General features: G+C 35.3%; 3 protein-coding genes across 4 annotated transcripts; 2 read left to right on the top strand and 1 right to left on the bottom strand.

Moving 5' to 3' along the window:
- LOC109950639 (zinc finger MYM-type protein 1-like) lies at positions 249-1,298 on the top strand. Its single transcript, XM_020570252.1, has 2 exons — positions 249-394; positions 854-1,298. The coding sequence occupies exons 1-2, from the start codon at positions 249-251 to the stop codon at positions 1,296-1,298; spliced, it is 591 nt and encodes a 196-aa protein (XP_020425841.1).
- On the top strand, positions 4,114-10,387 carry LOC18767524 (25S rRNA (cytosine-C(5))-methyltransferase nop2). The gene is made up of 18 exons (XM_007200676.2): positions 4,114-4,232; positions 4,514-4,789; positions 4,872-5,050; positions 5,174-5,237; positions 5,320-5,453; positions 5,576-5,659; positions 5,767-5,841; positions 5,940-6,011; positions 6,105-6,178; positions 6,796-6,848; positions 7,542-7,651; positions 8,257-8,325; positions 8,422-8,496; positions 8,621-8,713; positions 8,856-8,935; positions 9,018-9,117; positions 9,284-9,657; positions 9,891-10,387. The coding sequence occupies exons 2-18, from the start codon at positions 4,519-4,521 to the stop codon at positions 9,955-9,957; spliced, it is 1,974 nt and encodes a 657-aa protein (XP_007200738.2). The 5' UTR covers positions 4,114-4,232; positions 4,514-4,518; the 3' UTR covers positions 9,958-10,387.
- Positions 11,791-22,264, bottom strand: LOC18768386 (polypyrimidine tract-binding protein homolog 3). Of its 2 annotated transcripts, none has more exons than XM_007200974.2 (15): positions 22,137-22,264; positions 21,500-21,567; positions 18,572-18,643; positions 18,399-18,475; positions 18,159-18,240; positions 15,540-15,663; positions 15,156-15,220; positions 15,003-15,052; positions 14,777-14,818; positions 14,635-14,686; positions 14,472-14,529; positions 14,360-14,373; positions 13,643-13,750; positions 13,422-13,565; positions 11,791-12,596 (listed from the first exon to the last, which is right to left on the bottom strand). In XM_007200974.2, the coding sequence occupies exons 2-15, from the start codon at positions 21,554-21,556 to the stop codon at positions 12,207-12,209; spliced, it is 1,335 nt and encodes a 444-aa protein (XP_007201036.1). In that variant the 5' UTR covers positions 21,557-21,567; positions 22,137-22,264; the 3' UTR covers positions 11,791-12,206. The 2 variants fall into 2 exon arrangements, with proteins under 2 accessions (XP_007201036.1, XP_020425681.1); XM_020570092.1 differs by lacking the exon at positions 22,137-22,264 and adding an exon at positions 21,902-21,991.

Raw genomic sequence — 22,857 nt, 5'->3', positions numbered from 1 at the left:
TAAGTCATAGCTCCTCCATTGTCGCCGCTACTGCCAAAAGCTTGCCTCCGCTTCCACTACCTCACAATTCAAGTAAATTCTAAATCTAAACCTAAATTAATTGAATTGAAATTGAAATTATGATTTTATTATATTGTTTTGATTTATTGGATGTTTCGTTTATGAAATTTTTGTGGTTAATTGGTATAAATATGGTATTCTCTTTAATTGATTTGTGTTATTATTTTGATTAATTTATGTGTAGAATTATGGAAAGATTTTTTAAGAGAAAGTCATCATTGGTTAATTTGAATAATGTGGGTAGTTCAAGAACTTCAAGTTCAAGACAAAGTGAGTTAGATGAGGTTTTGGCTAATCTTCAGGCATACCTTGAACTAAGAATTCATATGATTGAGTATGATACTAATATTATCGATGAGGTTCGAAGAGCATATCTATAAAAAGGACCTTGTCAACCTAGAGGTCATTCTTTCCCACAAACTAATATATCATGAATTAACACTTCATTCCCCATTGATTTGATGAATTTGATTGGTTGGAGTATAGTGTATCTAAAGATACTGCATTTTGTCTTTATTGCTATCTCTTTAAATCCAATTTTGAACAAGTGGGTAGTAACGCCTTCACTGGAGCAGGGTTTAAGAATTGGAAGAAAGGGAGAGAAAGAATGAATGTGCATATTGGACCGGTTGGTAGTGTTCATAATAAAGTTAGAGAAGCTGCTACAAATTTGATGAATCAAAATACACATATTGAAACGACTGTGAGCAAACACTCCGAAACAAGCTCGTATGACATATCGAAGATGCTTAATTGCATCAATCAAGTGCACTAAGTTTCTGTTATGACAAAGTCTTTCTTTTCGTGGAAATGATGAAAGTGTCACTTCAAGCAATAGAGGAAATTACTTGGAGCTATTGCAATTCCTTGTAGACAATGATGAGAAAGTTAAAGAATTTGTGTTGGAAAATACTCCAGGGAATCTCAAGTTAGTAGTTCCAAAGATTCAAAAAGATCTTGTCAATGCATGTGCCTTTGAAACACTTGATGTTATCATGAGTGATTTAAAAGATAGATTCTTTTCTATATTGGTGGATGAAGCACTTAATGTTTCAGTGAAAGAGAAAATGGCTATGGTGTTGCATTATGTGGACAACAAAGGGCATGTAATTGAAAGGTTTGTGGGGGTTCAACATGTTATCGACACCACTTCAAGTTCACTAAAGGATGCTATTGACACATTCTTTTCTTCCAATGGTTTGAGGCTTTTCAAGTTACGAGGACGAGGTTATGAATGAGCTAGAAATATGAGATGTGAGTTGAATGGCCTTAAAACAAAGATTTTGAGAGAACAACCTTATGCATATTATGTTCATTGCTTTACTCATCAACTTCAACTAGCACTTGTTGTCGTGGCAGAGAAGAATATTGATATTGCCTCTTTCTTCACAACAACTAATAGTGTGGTTAACATATTGGAGCATCTTGTAAGCGGCGTGATGTACTAGAGCACAGCTCCAAGAAGAGCTTGTGATGACTTTTGAAAATGATTGTCTTATAATGGGGCGAAGTTTGCATCAAGAAACAAGTCTCAAATGTGCTAGTGACACACAATGGAACTCACATTATGGTACTATTATTAGCATTATTTCTAAGTTTTCATCTGTAATTCATGTGCTTCAAATGATTATTGATGATAATCTCAATGATAATGCCAGTGAAGCAAATAAGATTCAAAGAGAAATGATTACTTTTGAGTTTGTGTTTCACCTATTCTTAATGAAAGCTATATTGGGACTCACAAATGATGTGTCATAAGCATTACAAAAGAAAGATCAAGAAATTATGAATGCAATGGCTTTAGTGAAATCATGCAAGGAAAAGCTACATTGGATGAGGAATAATGGGTTTGATGTATTGGTTGATGAGGTATCTTCATTTTGTGATAAACATCATATTGATGTTCCTAACATGGATGAGGCATTCGTACTTCCAGCGAGGTCAAGGCGTAATGCTCTTATAAAGACAAATCGTCATCATTATCGTGTGGATCTCTTTATTTATGTCATTGATGAGCAAATTACGGAGTTAGATGATCGTTTTAATGAGGTAAATACTGAATTGCTTATTTGTTTGGCATGTTTGAGTCTGATTGATTCATTTGTAGCTTTTGATAAACAAAAGCTACATCATCTTGCTCAATTTTATCCTCAAGACTTTTCGGATGGGGATCTTTTGGCACTTGAAGATCAACTTGAACTTTATATTCATTATGTGCGTTAGAATAGTGATTTCTCTAAATTGCAAGGGATTGGTGATCTTGCAAAAACAATGGTGGAGACAAGGATGCATCGAGCATTCAATTATGTGTATTTGCTTATTATATTGGCTTTAGTTTTATCGGTTGTAACTAAGTCGACAGGTCATTTTCCGTCATGAATATTATCAAGGATCCACTTCGGAACAAAATGGAAGATCAATGGTTGAGTGATAGCTTGCTTGTTTACGTTGAGAAGGATGTTTTTTATTGTATTGAAAATGAAGCTATAATGCTACGTTTTCAAAACATGAAACCTCGTCGTGGACAATTATAGTGTGTAATGTTGTCTTTGACATGAATTATGAATGAATGTACTATAGTTTCATTTTCAATGTTATTTTAATCTTAAATTATTTTTTTTGAACTTTTACACTATGGCCCTATGAGATAAGATTTCTAGGTCCGTCACTGGATGGACATATGACTGCTATTCAACGAGTTGCTGGATATCGGAAGAGGAGAGGAGGAGGATGGGGAGGGTAGTTTGATTTTTTTTTTTTTTCCTGGGTTTGATTTCTAGGGTTGATTATTGGGGTTTGATTTATGCCCTAAAATTATGATTGATTAAGAAACTAAACCACAATATTATTCTTTGAGAGTTCTTGGGATAGATTATAATACAGAGAGGATGGGGAAAGAGAAAACTATTAAGAGAGTTATGGAGGTTATCAGATTGATGGGAAGTTTTTTCTGGAGTTTCCCACCATGGGTGTTCTCTTTCTTTGCCATAATTATTCACGTTCATATTCTCTTTATTTGCATATTGTTTGCTCTGTATCTTTGCATATCATAGCAAATATAACACATAACAAGTAAACAAAGATCAAATTTTCTCAGCACACTCTGTCTTTCCTTCTTAAGCTGTTTGATTGAGATGATGAATATATTGAATTCAAGGATTAGAATAGAAGAAATGTATATTCTTAATGTAATAATAATTAAAAAAAAGAATATGAACAAAAACAGATATGTAAATTCTTAAATTAAGAAAAGAAAAGCTACATGAATGTTTCTTTTTCTTGCTAAGTGGGTTGGTGGGGAAGGGGGTACAGTGAAAGAAAGAGGGAGAGAGAGAGAAGAGAGAAGTAATTGTATAAAAATTTTAATAAAATTTTCTAAAGTTTGATGAAATTACCATAAAACCTATGTCACGTCATCAGATTTAACAAAATTTTGGACGGAGTTGACGGTAGGAGGCAAAGTGGGTCACCAAACCTCAGTCAAATGGCACATTTTGAGTTTTGGGGGATAAAGTGGGATTTGACCGAAGTTTCAGGGGGCATTAGTGTAATTAAGCCTTTTTATTATTATATGATTTTATTAGTTTTGTCAAATTGAATTGATATGATTTTGAGTAGTTGAGTGAAATTTTATAGTTCAAATGATTTTAATTGTGTTGAATGATAGTTTAAGGTGAAATTGAAGTGTAATATGAATAGTTTATTTTATTTTTTATATAAAAAAATTCAAGTATGTCGGGCTAGATTTGGGATTTAATCCCCCAACGGGTACGGAGACAAAGATTTCTCGAAATTGGAAAACCAGAGATGGGGCCAAGGAAAGAGGCGGAGATGGGGAGCAAGAACGAGAATAGTATTACCATACCCGGCCCTAATCGGCCCATTGCCATCCCTAGGTCTGTCCAACGAACCAAAGTCGGCTCGGTTTTTTCTCTTTCCCATTTTGGTGTGTTTATTGTGGGGTTTGGGGGTTTTACTGCACTTTTGTTGCATATCTAATCCCGACCGTTGAAATAAGCAACGGCCAGGATTGGACGTATATGGGCCATTATGCGCATAACCCCTCATGCTGTCTAACCTAAAACCCTCCTCTCTTTTCGTTTTTGTTTTCACTTCTTTTTCAGCTGCCTCCCTCACCCGCCATTGAAGCTCAGCTGCCAAAGCTTTATACAGTAAGTCCTCTTCAAACTCTCTATCTCTATCTCTCTCTCTCTTTCTCTCTGCCGTCGCCGCTACCAGCCTAGAGCACAAGTCGCTGTGTCATCACCGACCCGCTCTTCGAGCCCTCATCCACCACGACCCTGGAAGCCAGTCCACTATTTGCATATTTGTTCATTGAATCGATTTTCACTCATATGTGCTTAAATTGAGATTATTTGGTTGCTTCTGAGTTATTTATCTGTTAATATCAAGGCGAGAACCTTACATTGGGAGTTTGCCTTTTCTGCCACAGCTTTAATGGCCCCGTCTGTGGTTACTAAGAGAAAGGGCGCGAAAGCACAGAAGGCCTCGCCCAAAAAGAAGCAGAAGAAAGAGTCTTTTACTGCTAAAACCCCAAAGCAAGCTGACCTTTACGACCATTCTGACAGCCCGGATGAACAAGAGGTAGAGGAACATGTAGTGTTTGATGAAGATGATGAGGAAGGATCTGGTTCTGGTTCTGACATTCTTTTCGGTGATGATCCCCTTGCTGGTGATGATGATTCTCTCCAAGCAAGTGATGATGAAGGTATTGGGCTTTTAAAGTTTTTGTTTTTTTAGTTCGTTGGTAATTGTATATTATATACCATTATGTCATTATGTTGTTGTAGAGAAAAGTTCAGGGTCCAATTCCGGTTCTGATTTGGATTCCGACTCGGATGATTCTGATATTGAGGCAAAATCAAGAGCTATTGATGAAGAGAGGGCAAGGGAAGAAGAAGAAGCTGGAGCTGAAATGCAGCTAAACATTAAGGAAGAATCCGATGAGTTCAGATTACCAACCAAAGAGGTATTTTTTGGACCACATTATGTTTTTGCCAACAACTTATTAGAATATTTGTTAATATGTTGATTTGTCAGTTGAAATATTTTATTTTCATGCTTAAATTCACTTGTTTTCTTAATGATATAGGAACTAGAAGAAGAGGCACATCGCCCTCCTGATCTTCCAAATCTCCAGAGGAGAATAAAAGAGGGTAAGCATGCCTTCAGTTTCTGTATTTTAAAAAAATATATTATTATTTTTTGTTCCAATCTAAAGCTAATATTTATATTTAGTTGTTCGAGTGCTCTCAAACTTCAAGGCTTTGAGGCAAGATGGGGCACCAAGGAAGGATTATGTTGAGCAGCTTAAGAGGGATATAATTTCATACTATGGCTACAATAACTTTTTAATCGGGGCATTAGTAGAGGTGATTCATATATTTCTTTACATTGTCTTGTTTAGTGTGTCACTTCTGTAATGATCTTTCTTTTTCTCATTTTCTCTGTTTGTTTGATTTTGGCAACTTATTAGTATTTATTCTGTTTCTAGATGTTTCCAGTTGTTGAACTTGTGGAACTTATAGAAGCTTTTGAAAAGCCTAGACCAATATGTCTCCGAACTAATACGCTAAAGGTGACATAATATTTTAACTTATCAACATTGTGACCCGTAACTTGTTTTTTATCTTTTCCCCTCAGAAGTTTGCATATTTTTAAATTACTCTTTTCCATTGTGCTTAGACACGAAGGAGGGATTTGGCAGATGTTTTAATAAACAGAGGAGTAAACCTAGATCCCTTAAGCAAGTGGTCGAAAGTAAGGACTCTCTTATCTGTGTATTTTTCTTGTCTATATCTTTTTCATCTTCTATTTTATTATCAAGATCCCTGGGAATACTTATATTGTGATTGCAGGTTGGACTGGTTGTGTATGAATCGCAAGTGCCAGTTGGTGCCACTCCTGAATATATGGCTGGTTATTACATGGTAGATGCTTTACTAGTTAACATTATTCTGTGGTGCTTCATTTCAATTTTCATCCTTTTGAGTGATTTACTTAGTGTTAATTTGTGTTCTCAGCTCCAAAGTGCAAGCTCCTTTTTGCCTGTCATGGCCCTTGCTCCTCAAGAAAAGGAACGAATTGTTGATATGGCGTAAGTATTTCTTCCTTTTGTTTTGACTTTGATTTTTATATTTTCCTGCTTGCAATATTTCATCATATTACCAAACATAGATTTAAATTTTCAGTTTTCCTTAAGAACATTATGTTGTATGTCAAAAATAATTTGCCCGGTTGTGTAAGCTTCTGTGCTCTGTTTTGAAGTTCTTCCTGCTGTAATTACAAATTTGATGTGCCAAAACTGAAAAAAGCATATGCCTACTATTTATGCTTAAAATTAAAAAAAAATGTTTTTTTCTAGAACGTTGACTAAATAGATGAAACCTGGTTCTGTTAAAATGGGTTATCTTGTCTTAATTTAAGTCATATAACCTTGCTCATGCAGGCTGTGTATGATAGGGAGAATGAATAGATTGTGTTCATGCTTGAAGTTTTAAATTTCCTCAGGATCCAGAATACTTGTTAATTTTCCCTCTTCAGAGCAATATATGCTTGGCATCTTCATACTTGCTTTCCCTGTCATGTAACAAGAACAGATTGGTTTTATTGTGCCTGGACTTGTACCAAAATACCTCTACAAGGCTACAATTATATCCCAACTACTACCACTGTTGTATTCTCCATTCTGATAACTCTTTTATCCTTTTGCAGGGCTGCCCCTGGTGGTAAAACAACCTATATTGCCGCTCTTATGAAAAATAGCGGTATGTGATCTGATTCATTCAATGGCTTTAAGTTTTGCTGTTGTAAAAAGAATTGTGTTAAGTTATGCTCTCTTTTTTCCTGCATCCATTTATATTTTCAATATTAATATATTGTAATCATTTTTGGTATCCTAGATTTTACTTTTACTTAAGTTACATCAAGGGGAGCTTGGTTACTTAAAGTTATTATGGACCTTGTTCCAAGTATCTGTGCTGATGCTTGCATGTGAGTTTATGAGGTGTGGTGTGTGTATTTTTCCATGTGTGTCTGCATGAGGCGTCAAGGCTTTGCTTAACATTGGACATGCTTTTTAGTTTCTTTTGAACCATTTCATGCCAATATATCACCCTCTGGGTTTTTTTTTCATCACATTATCTCCGATAAGTTAATTTTTATATGAACATAATTTCTGTTAACCATTTTGACCATGTGTCTTTTATCCCCCATAGATTCTTTCAAGTTACGAATGCATGATCCAGCATCTTCTCTTTGCTAAAAAGTACATAATGATATTGTTTAAACAGAAAAGAAAAGAAGAAAAAGATGCACGAATCTTAAGTTTAAGATGTTGGTGCCATGTACCTCATACTGAGATTTGTGATTTGTGATTTGGTTTTTTTTTTTTTTAGAACATGTAGAAGCAACATCTATTGTTCCAGTCTTTTTTAATTGTTCTTATGCAATTCTTTCAGGAATAATTTTTGCAAATGAAATGAAGGAGCCAAGGCTTAAGTCACTCACTGCTAATTTGCACCGTATGGGGGTGACAAACACAGTAGTTAGTAACTATGATGGCAAGGAGGTTAGTTTTTTCTCGTTTTTTTTTTCAAATTTCGCTAGAAAGTCTAGTCATTGAAGTTTTGAAATGTGTTCGGCTTTACTAACCCATCACTCCTAATGTGACAACACTGTTAACAAGATGGATGGCACTGGAAAATACTTTTTGTCTTAATGGAAAGGTTTAGAATCATGCATCCCCAAGTCATATTTGTCACTCATGCAAATTGTTTCATATGACATTATCACTGGTTCAAAGTTGACACCAGTGATAATGTTAGATTGTTATTACACGCTTGTATGTTTTCAATATATGCATTGTTTGATTGTATTCTTATGATTTCTTTTAATACTATAGAAAGTCTAAACACTGAAGTATGCGTTGGAATTTACTAAGCCATGACACCAAATGTTTGTTTCATTGGACATTATCACTGCTGCAAAGTAGTTGTATTAGATTTTTATTACATGGTCATCATGTTTTCAACATATGCCTTGTTTGAGTGATTTGAATATCTTTATCCTGTATTGTTTTTTATGACTCTTTCTGAGGATTATTCTGTTTTATTTTATGGAATGTTCTCTCAATTTTTACATCTTTCCTTTCCCGTCTGTTGATTTTTATTTCAGCTCCCTAAGGTTCTGGGTGTTAACGCAGTTGACAGAGTTCTGTTAGATGCTCCTTGCAGTGGGACTGGGGTAAGCAACTGGGGTGAATGTGTAACCATTTACTTGGCTTTGTTGGCTTCTATTTTTCGTAATTGTTTGATGAAACCTAATGAGTCTTGGTTGCAGGTTATATCTAAAGATGAATCTGTTAAAACGTCTAAAAGCTCTGATGAAATACATAAATGTGCTCATCTTCAGAAGGTAGATTGTTCTTTTTGCTGGTATTTTTAATCCTTTTGAGGTTTATTTGAGTTCTGTGGTTTCGACTTTACTATATTTATTTATCATCTTAATAGCCTTTGAACTTTGTAATTTTTTTCTGTAGCAACTGATACTTGCAGCAATTGACATGGTGGATGCCAACTCGAAATCTGGGGGATATATTGTGTACTCCACGTGCTCCATTATGGTTGCGGAGGTTTGTTTATTGCACCCTTAGTTGTATTTCTAGTTGCAGAATGAAGCAGTTATTGACTATGCGCCCAAGAATAGAAATGTTAAACTTGCACCCTTAGTTGTATTTCCAGTTTATTTTATACTTACTAACTTATGTCTTGCAGAATGAAGCAGTTATTGACTATGCACTCAAGAAGAGAAATGTTAAACTTGTGCCATGTGGACTTGACTTTGGGTGTCCAGGGTAAAGATCTCCGTTTGTGTGGTTCATTTGCTGGGGCAAGAGTTTTAGATTTCGGTATTAATGATGTTTCCTTATCTATCAGGTTTGTCCGGTTTAGGGAACAGAGGTTTCATCCATCATTAGAAAAGACGAGGCGATTTTACCCTCATGTTCACAATATGGATGGTTTTTTTGTGGCAAAGGTAAAGATCTGTTGCTTATTTGTCTTCCCTAATTTTTCAGATTACCTCTAAAAAACGCTTGGAATTGGATATAATGGTGAAATTAATGGGTAAAATACTGAATGGTATGGGTTATGAATCCTTTTGATTCAGCCTAGCTAGTTATTTGATTATTCAATGTTTGCAGCTGAAAAAGATGAGCAATTTAAAGCCAACTACAGCACATTCTGAACTGGATGAAACTGTAGAGCGAGGCCATAGCATGACTGAAGACAGCATTGAAGAGAATGATGAGAAAGATGATCAAGAGCATTTGACAGAAGATGACACTAAAATTAAAAATAAGGTTTTGAAAGAAGGCGTTGCTGAAAATGGGAAGTTAAAATCGCCAGGTATTACGGACCAAAAGAAGGAATCTAGTGGGAAAAGGAGGAAGGAAAAGAATTTCCCTTCCTTTTTCTCTCATCTGAAAGGAAGAACTCCCTTGGAACAAAAACAAGAAAACAAAGCAAAATTCCCTAAATTGAAGTTTCCCCCCAGGGAGGAGATAGCAAAAGCCAGGTAAAATGCGTATCATTCATGATGTTTGACCTTTATCTTGCCATCCAGAGTAAAAATTGCATTTTGGCATTTCATTAAAACAAACTAGCTTGTAAATTAAGAATGACGAAGGCTCAACTACATTTCTTAGGGTTAACATCCAACAAGTAGAACTTAATTTGTATAAATAACTACAGTTCTTTCTTGTCCTTTTTTGTTCTGAACTAACCTCGATCTTTTTCGAACTCCTGCAGGGAAGAGAAGAGGAGAGCTGTAAGGGAAAAGAAATCTGCCAGCAATAACGTCGGTAAAGGAGAATGACCAACTGGCAGCAGATCAAGTCTGGCTGTTTAACTGTGGCCAAGTTCTAGCATTCCCCTTAGCAAAATAGATTGTACCAGTTTTTCTGGGTGTGTTTGGACATATGGTTCTTGAGGCAATTTGGTGAACCATGTGATGGAAGCTGGCAAGTAGGCGGGCTTTTGCAAACTGAGTTGGGGATTTGTCATGGCAATGTTGTTTTCTTTGTAGCAGTAAATCAACTGATACAAGTGGCCTCTGTGCTCTGTCTAAGTCCCTAAAGTTTTGTTTATTCCTTTTCGTTGAGAACCGAAAAATGATTTCATTTTTATTATTGTTACTAACACAATGTGCCTATGACTTCCATATCTTAGTAATTATAAACGAAAGCTGAGGGAACTCTATGGTCTAGATTTGGCTTTTCAATCATACAACTTATCGTTATGTAAAATTAAAGAACATGTTTTTGCTTTGGGAAAATTAGTTAGATGACATTATGGTAAACACTAGAAAAAGTTTTATCTTTAAGGGTTGTTTGAGTTTGGCCTTTGCTTTTTCAAAATTGACAAGCAAACATAAAGCTATAAATCGTTACACAATTGGCTTCTCCGTCAATTGAGCAGTGCACTATTGCTCGTAAGTGGTCGTTCATTGACCGTTTCTGTGTTAGATTGCTTTCTTGTAGTGTGCAAACTTTAAGTGTTTAGCAGCATTTATTTTTTTACCCGAGGATTTAGGTTCGATTCTTCACTTTCCCAACATCGTTTGATTTTAAAAAATAAATAAATTGCTTTCTTGAAGTGGATGATTAGAAATAAAGCTACACGCGTTTTACTCAAAATTTGATATTCCAGTGAGATTTTCTACTACTGAAGCACACCCTATCCCCAGTGATTGACAAAAAAAATAAAAATAAAATAAAATAAACCACACCCTAGTGAATGCTACCTTACTCGCTTAAAAAAAAAAGGGTGTAAAAGTAACGGAGGAAAATCAATTGAGAGTTTTTGTTGTGTTAATATTGGAGTGGATGACGCTTATCCAAGTTGTACTTGTAGTACACGCAAAAGATGCTCTACCTCCATCTCTTTCTCCTTCACTTTCCTCTCATCTTCGTTCGTCATCATCAGTTGACGAACTTATTTATACCTTCAATTTCTTCGAAAGTATCAAATGCATCCTGACTGTATGATTCGAGGGATTCGAAAAATGTTCTCATGAAAACCCAGATGAAGCGTTCATGAAATGTTCTGAGTTTCAAATTAAAGATTGTATTGAGAGACACAAAAACGTGAAAAATTAATGAATTTTGGTCAATGTATGGGTATAGAGTTCTATTTCTCCTTACAATTTTTGTAATGAGTTGCATTTTTCTTTGGAAGTTTGCAACTGGTTCTGTGCATATTTCCCATGTCTTTAAATTAATTCAAGGCAGAATTCATAAAAATTAGCCAAATTAGAGTGTAGTTTTTTAGACTATAATCTAATGTTTCTTTCAGTTAATTATGATCTATTGTAAATCCTATAAAACTCTTCCAAAAGAAGACTTATTTTAATTAGGGTACAGGTCATATAAGGAACAGTAGTTTCTTGTACTCAAAATCCTTGATTTCAACTGATTTTTAAAGCACCTTGACCAAAAACAAAACAGGAAAAACTGATATTGAAAGCACAAAATCCAATGAGAGAGAGAGAGAGGGGCAGGCAAGAGAGAAGTAAAGGCAGGAGAGAGAAGATGAAGAAAGAAGAGAGAATAGGAAGAAGAGGAAGTGGAGGAAGATGAGGGAGAAGAATGTGAGAGAGAGATGAAGGAAGAAGAGGGAGAAGAATGTGAGAGCTTACAAGAGTAGCACATCAACAAATTGAGTGGAACATAAATGGCTATGGATTGAGAATACAACAGATATGACCCGATTAACCCGAATTACAAGCGATATACACATAGAGATCCCTCTTCTGAAAAAGAAAAATAAAAAAGTAAAACTTTCCCTCTTCCTATGCTTCAAAACTTGGCATCTCTACGCAATGAGACCTAACTCCAATATGTAAGGAACCTAATAAATGATTTGATACAAGCACTGGAGATAATAAGACCATAAATGCTCAACGAACAGATCCCACCAACAGAATTGCAATCCAAAACACCATTACAAAGAAAAGAGACAGCAAAGAACACACCGTCAGCTCCACAAATATTTTTCCAATTATGAGGCCTTAACCCTGTTATGCTCTAGAGTCCTCGTCCCTGTTATTTCTGAACAATAACATTATTATATTCCCTGTAGCTGTGAAAAGGAGATTCGGATTATTGACCCACCGAGCGAGGTAGCATGCTTGCACACAAGAGCTTCAGTGGCCTGCTCCTCAGTTTCAAACAGAACCAACGCCTGCTTCTTTCCGTTCATCTCAAAGAGCTTCGTGTTTACAATGGTACCAATTTCCTCTAGGTGGTTCACAATCTCCTCTTCAGTGACTTCCTGGGGAAGAGAAGACAAGTGGATCATCTTTGTTGGCGAACAGCAATAGCGGTAGTTCTTTGCTGCATTACGATTGAAGCGGTTGAGATTTGAGTTCATGTATTCATGTGTGTCGGCACCTTGGGTTATGTTCGGATGCTTTGAGAAGTTGACCTCCAATCGCTTCCCAAACAGGATTGCACCCTATGTCACAAATTTGTTATCGTATTGGTACCCAGAAAGAGCACAGCTTTTGTCACAGCCCTCATAATAAGGTTTTTGTTTTTGTTTTAAGTTAAAAGACAGAATAAAAAGATATGGGAGAACAGATAAAGATATGTGAGGAAGAAATGAGATTGAATACATTAAACTTAAACTGAGGGAAAAAAAACTATTTAAGATTGTTTTTGGCATTTGGTTTTGGTTTTTATCTTATCATTCACGTACATTTTCTTCTCCCTCCTTCACATTTATCATCTGATTGCCCCATTTACTTTTCTACCTTTTAATTTAAAATAAAAACCAAAGTAAATAAACATGAACCAAAATGTTACCAGACTACTCAAAACCAAAATTGAATTGCAACAAAGACTGCAGTATCCAACTTCTAACCAACGCTTTCAAGGACTTGGTCAAACATCAAAACCAATTATGATACATCATGCAGAATAATATGGGTCATGACTATCCACGTGAAAAAACTAATAATAATATTATGATATTAATACGAATAATGATTATGTTGAACATACTTTCGAATCAGAAAACCAACAAACAAATGCCACGCATCTCTAGTCAAAGCAGATACAGTCCATAACCAGCAATAGTGACAGTGGGTCGTCATGTGGAATTTGTAAAGACTCCACATAGTTAAAGTTTGCAATCACTTGCTGAAAAATAATTTCATTCTGTAGTGACAGTGAGATTGACATGCCAACACAATTTAACAAAAAAACCTTTTTCATTAAATCATAAATATAAAGTTATAAATACATTGTATCCTACAATATATAAGAGAAAAATACGCACCTTTAGAAAGTGTACTGCCAGTTCGGACTGGAAGCCATCACCCATCTGGACAAGTGCATGGTCTGGTTTGTTTCGAAGAAGTTTAATTCTCACAATGTTTCCATATATGGAAAACAAGTTAAAAAGCTTATCCTCGTCTATTTTCTGAAATTAAAAATGCCAGCATGTCAAGAATCAATATAAAAAGAAGAAGGAAGAAGAGGAGGAGGAGAAGAACTTACATCAGGATTGAGATTTGAGACAAGGACTGTACACCTGTCATTTGTCCCACTTATACCAGGAGGTAAACCTCCACCAAAGGCGGCCGCAATTGCAGCCGCATTAGCCATCTATATTGAAGGGGAAAAAATGTCAACTTTTTAATCTTTCGCATTACAATATGAGTACAAACACAAATACCAATAAGGAGCCACATATTAAAGATGAAGAAAATATCATGAAGTAGGAGCTAAAATCTTTCTTCAAAAACTGTCTAAAAGTGTCTAACAAAAAATATGGCAATCATTTCAATTGACATAACAAGCCTCCTGGACTCCTTGCTTCAACTGGTCCTTGTGTTCCTCAAATGGATCTCCCACTAGTTCTGATTTCCCAAAAGAAGTATACAAAGTGTTCCTCACGAACTTACAAACCAAAAATATACAGAAACCAGGGTTGCAAGGGCATGCAAAGGTATCTCCAAAGCAACATCTTATCCTAAGCCCCAAATGGTGTAGTATCTCAAAAAACACAAGAAGCACATTTAAAATGAACCAAACATGAACTGGCATACATACATAGCACGGATTCGGGAATACTAGCATCAATCAATCAATTTCAATTTTAAAAGAAAAAACAAATCAGAGGCATCCTGAACATTCCACGCAACAGTGCAGGTAAGATCCTTCTGCTCAGAATTATCTCATACACATATGCAAGACAGCCTGAAGAAAACCCACCTGCGGAAATCCAACTGAAACACAAAAAAAGAACGTATTGATAAATTATTGTAGATCACAGGATTTCAATAAATAAATAACCAACTAATATTCCTTAAGACAAATAAAGCACCTGCCCTGGCTCCAGTACCTTGAAGGCCATACACGCCTCCTGCATCACCATACCCAGGCTGCAGCACAAAGGGAACAAAAATATAAAACAGATTGCCTAGGGACAACTAAAGCAAATAACATAGGAATTTGAGATAAAAAAAATAAAAGGCGGTACAACACACCTGCGGGGATCTTCCTTTCTGTTCTGAAGGCAAATTGGGGTTTGTGAAATCTCTAGGCAAAGGGAAAAAGAAAAATGATTCAGCACTAACAGCAGGATAATGTCAAAAAGACAAACTGAGAATCCATTTGTTTCCAGCAAACCTTGAACGCTCATTATTGTAGTTCACTTGTAACTCGTCAAGGCTGGATTATGAATAAGAGTGATGAATAAATTAGTATCCTCAAATAGGCAATGAGAAAATATATATATATATATATATATATATATATATATATACATGCACACACACACACACACATATATATAGGACCAATCTCTGCATACAGATGCAAACTACAATATAATGATAGAACATTTGAAACCTACTTTGAGAACTGAATGTCCAGTTGACAGCAACCATCATAAATATTGCGTCCCTGTAAAAAGCAATATGTTAACCCACAGGAAAACTTGGATACAGACTTCGAACAAAGCCTCCTGTTCAAGCTGACAAGCAATATGTGGATGTTTGAAGAATACCTGCAGCGCAGTTCTAGCTGCAACGGCACTCTGGCGTGACTGATACTGGATTAGGGCCTGAAAACCTACACGGTTCCACAAACAGGATGCAAAAGATAAAACAACAAATAAAAAAAATTCATGCATTGTTTGTTTAGACTATGTGCCCTTTCTTGCTTACAAGGCATAAGGCATGCATACAAAGGCGATACATATTGACTTAAGAAGAATTTGTTTCTAAGTACTAAACCACTGATCATGGAAAATTAAAGCAAATATGATATTTCCCACAAAAACAAGCACATATGCATCCAGCATTGGATCAAGAGTCAACTTGAGAGTTGTAATCTAAAATAAAAGAAGCAGACTAAGAGAGAAAGAGGGAGAAAACTTGTAGAAGCTGACCAGCTGACTTCTGAAAAGTGACGATCTTCTCTACAAATCCATGAGGAAAAAACACTTGATGCAGAACTTCCACTGTTATAGGATATAGCATGTGATGAATTGTAACTAAGAGAATTCGGTTTGGCTGAGCATCCAGAGAATGTCCGACAGCAGACCAGCATATAGACAGAGGAGAGAGGAGAATAAATAGAGAAGTACAGATATAGAATGCGACAGATAAACTGATATTTAAATTAATATTTAACCACAATTAGGATAGAAAGCGCGTAAAATATGAAGAAGAAAAAATGAAAGGATTAAGATCAGATATAGGGGCCAGTAAAGAAATCCAGAACAGGCTTGACTTATGTAATCTTTTACTATTTGCTTCATCCTAGAATCCAGAAAACCCCTGTAGACAATCTTCTAAATTTGAATAGTAATCAACAGAGCAAACTGACAATCAAAGATTGATTATAATTTTGAAATACGGGGAAAATTTATATTTAAAGAATTGAGGGCTCAACTAGAAGGCACTGTTTAGACATAATAAAGAGAATTACTTCATTGTAGGTTATATGCTACATAGAGAAAAGGAAGGAAAGAAAAAGAAAAATCTCTTATTCAGGTTACCGCACAATCTGTCCAATAACATATGTATGCGCATTGCAGAAGATAAAAAAGTATTGCAGCCTTCAGGAGTATGCTAATCCTATCACTTATCATATAATTGACTAAATTTCATTGACCACACTTGAAATTTCATTGACCACACTTGAAATTTCATCTGTCCAATAACATATGTATGCGCATTGCAGAAGATAAAAAAGTATTGCAGCCTTCAGGAGTATGCTAATCCTATCACTTATCATATAATTGACTAAATTTCATTGACCACACTTGAAATTTCATTGACCACACTTGAAATTTCATTGACCACTTGAAATTTCATTTGGCCTGCAATGCTATACACTCCATAACTTAGTTTTAAAAAAAATTAAAAAAATAGAAGAAACACAGAAGTGGCCTCCAGAAAAAGTTCTAAATGCATCTCATGGGCCTTCACAGAGGCACAAATGAAAAAGGAAACACATTAGGTTAAAGTGACCAAGGATTCAACAAGGTAAGCTCTGAGCATTACATCTGTCCTCGTACTGATTGAAAAGACTTTCTAATCTGTATTTTGACATAAGATCCTAAAAAGTTAGCAGTTCAAAACCTGCAGATGTAATGTCACAGCCTAAAGAACCATTATTGCTGCACCCACCGATATAGGACTCATCGAATAATAATAAGAGAATCTATCTACAGTTGATATACCTGAGAACAACTATCTTAGCTTGAGTATTCAATGACAATCTATCTATATACATATATACGAAATGTAACGCTTGATTAGGTTAGAAGTGACATCCTGAATCAGAGGAAGAATATAATTCATTCAACCATCAATTACAGCTGTGTCATAATTCCTACCATATGCTACTAACACAAAATAGATAGCTGTCAATGATATACAGCTAGTTCAAATTTCCAGAAATATCAACATGGGTGAAAATTTTGGAAAATATACCTATATCGATGGCAATTTTGTTTAGAACATAGAAATATTGAATAAGATTTTTGAAAATATTAAACCAATCAATTAAACAATCAAACTTCCAAAATAGCAATGTATACATACATAATTGAACATTTGAATATTAAACCAAAATAGCATAAGTTCAATTGTGCACAACAATGCGTGTTGTCGACAGATATGACTTTAAAACAAACACGAGGCCTGGTACTCTGATTAGTGCATTTATTGACGGTGATATAATTAGAATATTGTCTAGGCCTTTCTTATGTAGTCATTATACCACTAATTCTTGTATACTTATCAAACAAAACCTAAAATTAAAGTGAAAATGGAATAACATGACAATATGTACAGTAATTTTTTAACTTGGGTGAATATATAAGAAAAGCTCAAAATAACGCAGTTTTATGGCTTAAATGTGTGCATCTTTGATTTTTTTTTTTTTTTTTTTTTAATTTTAAGTGAATACACAAGGTTGTTTTTTCTATTAAAGAATGTAGAAGCCCACTACCACAAATGCCACTTCCACCTGCGTCAAATAAAAAAAGTCTACTAGCCCACCATTTCCCCATTAATCCCACCAGCCCTTTTTACTACATTACTATCCATCTTCTTAGGTACTCCCTTCACAATTAATTAAACCACTTATGCACTGTCCAGTTTTGTTAATTAAGCCCAAAACCTCTCTCACGCTACAGGACCTTCACTCTCTCCTTAATTTGCAGAGTAACAATGGCAGTGAACCCACTCTTTTTTTCACACTTATTTTTCTTTCTCTTCCAAGCCTCTGCATAACCCAATCTCAAACATCCATTAGCATTCAAAGCAAATCCAGATTTAATGGTAGCTGGGGATGGGTGTTTGGATTTCTTTTATATTAAAAACAAAAAACAGCTTGATTGAAAGGCAACATCTGGAAATATCAGACCGATGTGTATTTATCTTCACCACTTGCTGTATTCAACTTGGCTCTAGTAGCAACGAGTAAAAAGTATTATTATCACCTAAAAGTGATTCACACTTTCCTAAAGACAATATCAAGCCTACAAGGTACCAACCTCATCTCCTCGTCCTTGAGCATTCTGATACATTGTTGTCAATTCTTGATGTGATGAGAACTGGACATAGACATTCCTTCCCCTAGGAAAGTATAAATAGAGATTAAAAACACATAGGATGATAAAAACAAAAAATTGTTACTTTAAGTGCTCTGCAAATCACAATGATAATTACAAAGCATTCTCAACAGAGTGATTCAAAATGGTGAAAGAAAAAAAACGAAAGGCACATATTTATACCTTATGGCAGGTTGAACATTTCCATAGAATTGCAGTGCACTTACTGCAGCAGGAGTATCTTGCATTTGGATAAGAGCCTGCACAGGTGATTTGACATGACTCGACATATAAAACATAAATCCTCTACTTCTACCATGTGTTACTGATATTATACAAATAGAAAAACAAAAAACCTGATTTTTTGCACGAAGCATCACAAGCTTAGTTATGACTCCAAATGGCTGAAATAGCTGGAGCAAATCATTCTGGTAGAACAACACAAGACGCATTAAAAATAGATTGATAGACATGAAAGCATAATAATCCCGAAAGAAATCTATCACATTACATCTAACAAATTACAGAATTAAGCTCTTTTAGAGAGAAAGGTAGTCTCCCCAACAGTACGTGCTAAAATCTGTGGTGTCATTTCTCGTATTTCTATTGTCAAAACAATCTCTTGTCATTTAGTTTTTCAGTTTTCACTCAACTCCATTGATAAAGTTTCCTCCATACTATTAAAAAAGTGCACTGCTTCGATTCTATACCACCATAAAACTTTACTTCTCAAAATTAGTATATATACTACGAATAACCGACTGACTCACACAAAGCTGAAAAAATTGTAATATAAAATGGTCTACAAATCTTACGATTCTTGCTTACCTTTTCAAAACAATATATTTTTTAGATTTCTCTCCCTTTAGATATAGCAAAAAATCAATTTTGAAAAAATAATTCCTCTCAATTGTCCCAGAAACACCAAATTAGATAAAGCTTTATTATTTTCTGTCTGAGATTATATATGAATAAAAGTTGAACAAGATAAAATACCACAAGAACATAAATTTCTTAACACATTAATTCCATGGAAATTGCCTAAAATGGGATTCAACGTAATCATAATTGCTTTTATGTGGAGCCCTACTTATTCTTGGACTGGTAGAGCTTTGAGGCTTTGCAAATTAGTTTGCAACTCTTTCTGCTAGATTATGCAAGCCACTGGATCTACTAAGCACAATAATTTTTTTTTTAAAAACAAAACAAAACAAAGTGATGCTGACATTGTATGCATTGTCTTCGTTATGGTTCAAATATAAATAAAATAAAATAACTTTAATGAGAGTTCCCTAAATTATTTAATTGATGTCAACATGAGCGACAAGGTTATAAGTTCAACTTACCCCTTTATTTTTATAAGTTCAACCCACAATGAGACAAAAGGAACGATCATCCTGTTTAAGTTTATTCTCTTGGCTTGGTTGGCATAAGATGTTCTAAAGTAAATTGACTCGCTTTCCTGTTTATACCTCATAATGAGCACCTCTTAAACCATAAGCATACCAATACATAATTGTGTTCGTCATGCAGGACACTGACAAAAAATTCTAGAGTTGAAGGCTCTATTGCTTACTCTTAAGTGTAATTAACCAAACTTTCATCCTAATGGGGTTAATTCTTTTCATTTCTCCAATAAGTCAAATAATTGTGTTAACAAAACAAGGGCTAGAACCCCCAGTACAAGCATAAATCTTGAACCCCATAAATCTTGCTCTAGCATTGAACCACCCCGAAAGAAGACTACTATAACGTAGTTCTTTAGCTATACAACTATAACTTCTTTTTCCTATAAAATAAAAAATAAAAATAAAAAGGTGTTATTTCTCTCCCTGCAAATAGTCCACAAACCTGTCTGGAGGTTTCCGTCCAAACCAACATTGCCAATTTATTGGAAAAGCAAACTTTCCCGTTGGTGACACCACCCAGGCAAGGAACAGAATCTGGCACTAAGTATTGTTAATTTAGAAACGAAGGGGAGGAGGGGTTGGGTGGGGGGAAGATACCTTTGTAGATACACCTGCCAAACAATCATCAGCTTTATCAGCTGCTCAAAATGTTACTTTGACAGAAAACCTATCTTGGATGGCTCCCATCCATTCTACCCTATCAATGTCTCCTCTCCCCACTTTCAAAACATAAGGGAAATCAAAGAAACAAGCAATTTCCTCCCCCTCTCTGTCATCGATTCTTAACAAAAACTAACATTCCAGAACAGCTCCGCTCTTTGACTGGCAGGACAAGTAGTCACTTACCCAACGTCATACCAAAACTTACCCCAGAAAGGATCCAAACCAACCACAGTAGCCTCAGTTAGTCCAAAACGGTGACTCCTTCTAACATCTCTCCTCTCCCAAGACAACCTTCCACTACACCACCTCCCTCCACCATTTACCTCCATAACCGCTTTCATGAGAAAGCTCTTTTAAGACCACCAAGCTCCCTACGAAGGCAAACTATCCTTCATTACCTCCATAAACATGAAAAAAAAAAAAAAAAAGTTTCACCAACCCTAACCACATAAAGTCCCTTTGAAACTTCTTTAGCCTCCTAGCTATAGACAGTTGCAATTTGAAATCAGGAGATAAATTATAGCAAACTAGTGTTGTTATCAAAGAGTCCCCCCACCCATCCCTTTTGATAGGAAGCTGCTCTCCCAACTCTCTAGTCTCTTATTCAAACACTCAACAAGGGTGGATCCCAAACCAAACATTCTCAGTGTTAGTTCAAGATAGGAAAATGAAAAGCTTTATCACTATAAAATAGGCCTCTAAGTTGTTAAGTAAAACCGCAATACTGGGTATGTTAACTTATCTTTTGAGATTAAGCTTTTATACCTATAATTCACCTCCAAGTTGTTAAATGAAATGAGCCTCTTTAAATGAATCAAAATTTATCTGTCTCGCTTTCAGACTTTCTCCTATGATGCACGCCATAACCTCAACTCGTGAATTCAAAATCTTTACTTTGTAGCTTCCACAACATCAATTAGGGAGACTGATGCTAGTTATCAGTTGTTCAAATACGAAAGCTAAGGAAAAATAAAAGGGAAACACTAATAAGTTAATAAAGGTAATTACCATCAATAAACAAATAAGCATGCATTGAGAGTCATACATATCAATTCACTCTATGCTTCTCGGTGATCGTGAATTCAACTGAATTAATAGATTCTGACAATCATACAATTTTTGACAAGCCAATGAAACAAGTATTAAATTTCAAAACATATAGTAAGGATGAGGAGGAATTCACATAGAAAACAGTGAATGACAGAAACATACTTCAGAAATTTCATGCCCCACATTTCGGACGTGAATGACTTTAGAGGGTTCTGTCATCGTGGAAAACCCTGTAACAAACCCAACATAGCCAACGACATATTAGCATTTACAGGAACACCAAAACTCAAACTCAAGTGTCAGTCCTATATTCAAAATGCACGCAAAATAAATTGTTTTCTTGACTTCCCACTCATAGCAAAACACATTCTTAAGTTCAATAACAACACCAAATGCACCAGATAAATGACTTCAAATATCAACAATTCCCTTCAAAATACCAAAGAATTTTTTTTTCAAAGTAACAAGAACAAAAGACTCAGGCTTTCTTCGGAGGGGAAAAAACAAAAGAAAGAAAGAAAGAACCAAAAATTAAATGGTTTTGTTAAACAAAGCTTATCTTACAAAACGAAAGAGAGCGTTTACAACTGAAAACCCTAAAGACCAGTTTGGTTGCCGAGAAGCCGGAGGAGAGAAATAGCTGAAGAATCAAACACGTCCAGTGACAGATCCCATTTTGGTTAATAGATTAAAAGTTCTCCCTCGCAATTTCTCTGCAACCGAAGGCAGCGTACCTTCATCCAAAAAAATATGATTAACGCTATCGGCAATGAAAGGTAAGAGAGAAGAAAGGACTTGCCTGAGAGAGAGAGGGATCGAAGAAGGAGTGAAGGGGTAGAGCTCAAGTCAGTACTGCAGGGATCGAGTGCTTGACATGTAATTTGCGATGTACAGACGATTAGATTCCAATGCGCACAGCAAGGTACAAACATCCACCCATTGCCCTAAACCTGGATTTTTAACACGTGCGAGGCCATGTGCAGTCCTGGGACCCATTCACCAGTCAGTTCCTATGATTTTTCGGTTTATTTTTCTGAATTTTTATGAATTTATTACGAATTTAGGAAGTTTAAACATTGAAAATAACAATAAATTGAAGAAAATGACCCGCAGCACCGTCTAAACGGTGTGTCACGTGACATTATCTTCGACAATGAAGCATCAAAATCAATTTTGACATAGGGAAATTGAAAATCAATATTTGAAGAAAGAGAAACATTCTTCAACTTGTGAGAGTGTATTCAATTGGAATTTTAATATATTATAATTACATGATTTAATGTAATGAATTTTAGCATGATTGTTAATTATAGGATTTTACATGTGATTTTGATAGATTGAAATTACAGAATTTACTTGTGATTTTAATATATTGCAATTTCACTTAGGAATTTTTTGTATTTTCCCAAGTAAATTTTCCCAAAGTGTGAATTGGATTCGGATTAGCCACGTTCTCCCAAAGTGTGATTTTAATAAATTGTGATTTTTCTTACTTTATGAACATTTCATAATAGAAATAA

This window comes from Prunus persica, chromosome G8 (assembly GCF_000346465.2).
Source record: "Prunus persica cultivar Lovell chromosome G8, Prunus_persica_NCBIv2, whole genome shotgun sequence".
Classification (NCBI taxonomy): Eukaryota; Viridiplantae; Streptophyta; class Magnoliopsida; order Rosales; family Rosaceae; genus Prunus; species Prunus persica.
This window is presented reverse-complemented; position numbering and strand designations above follow the sequence as displayed.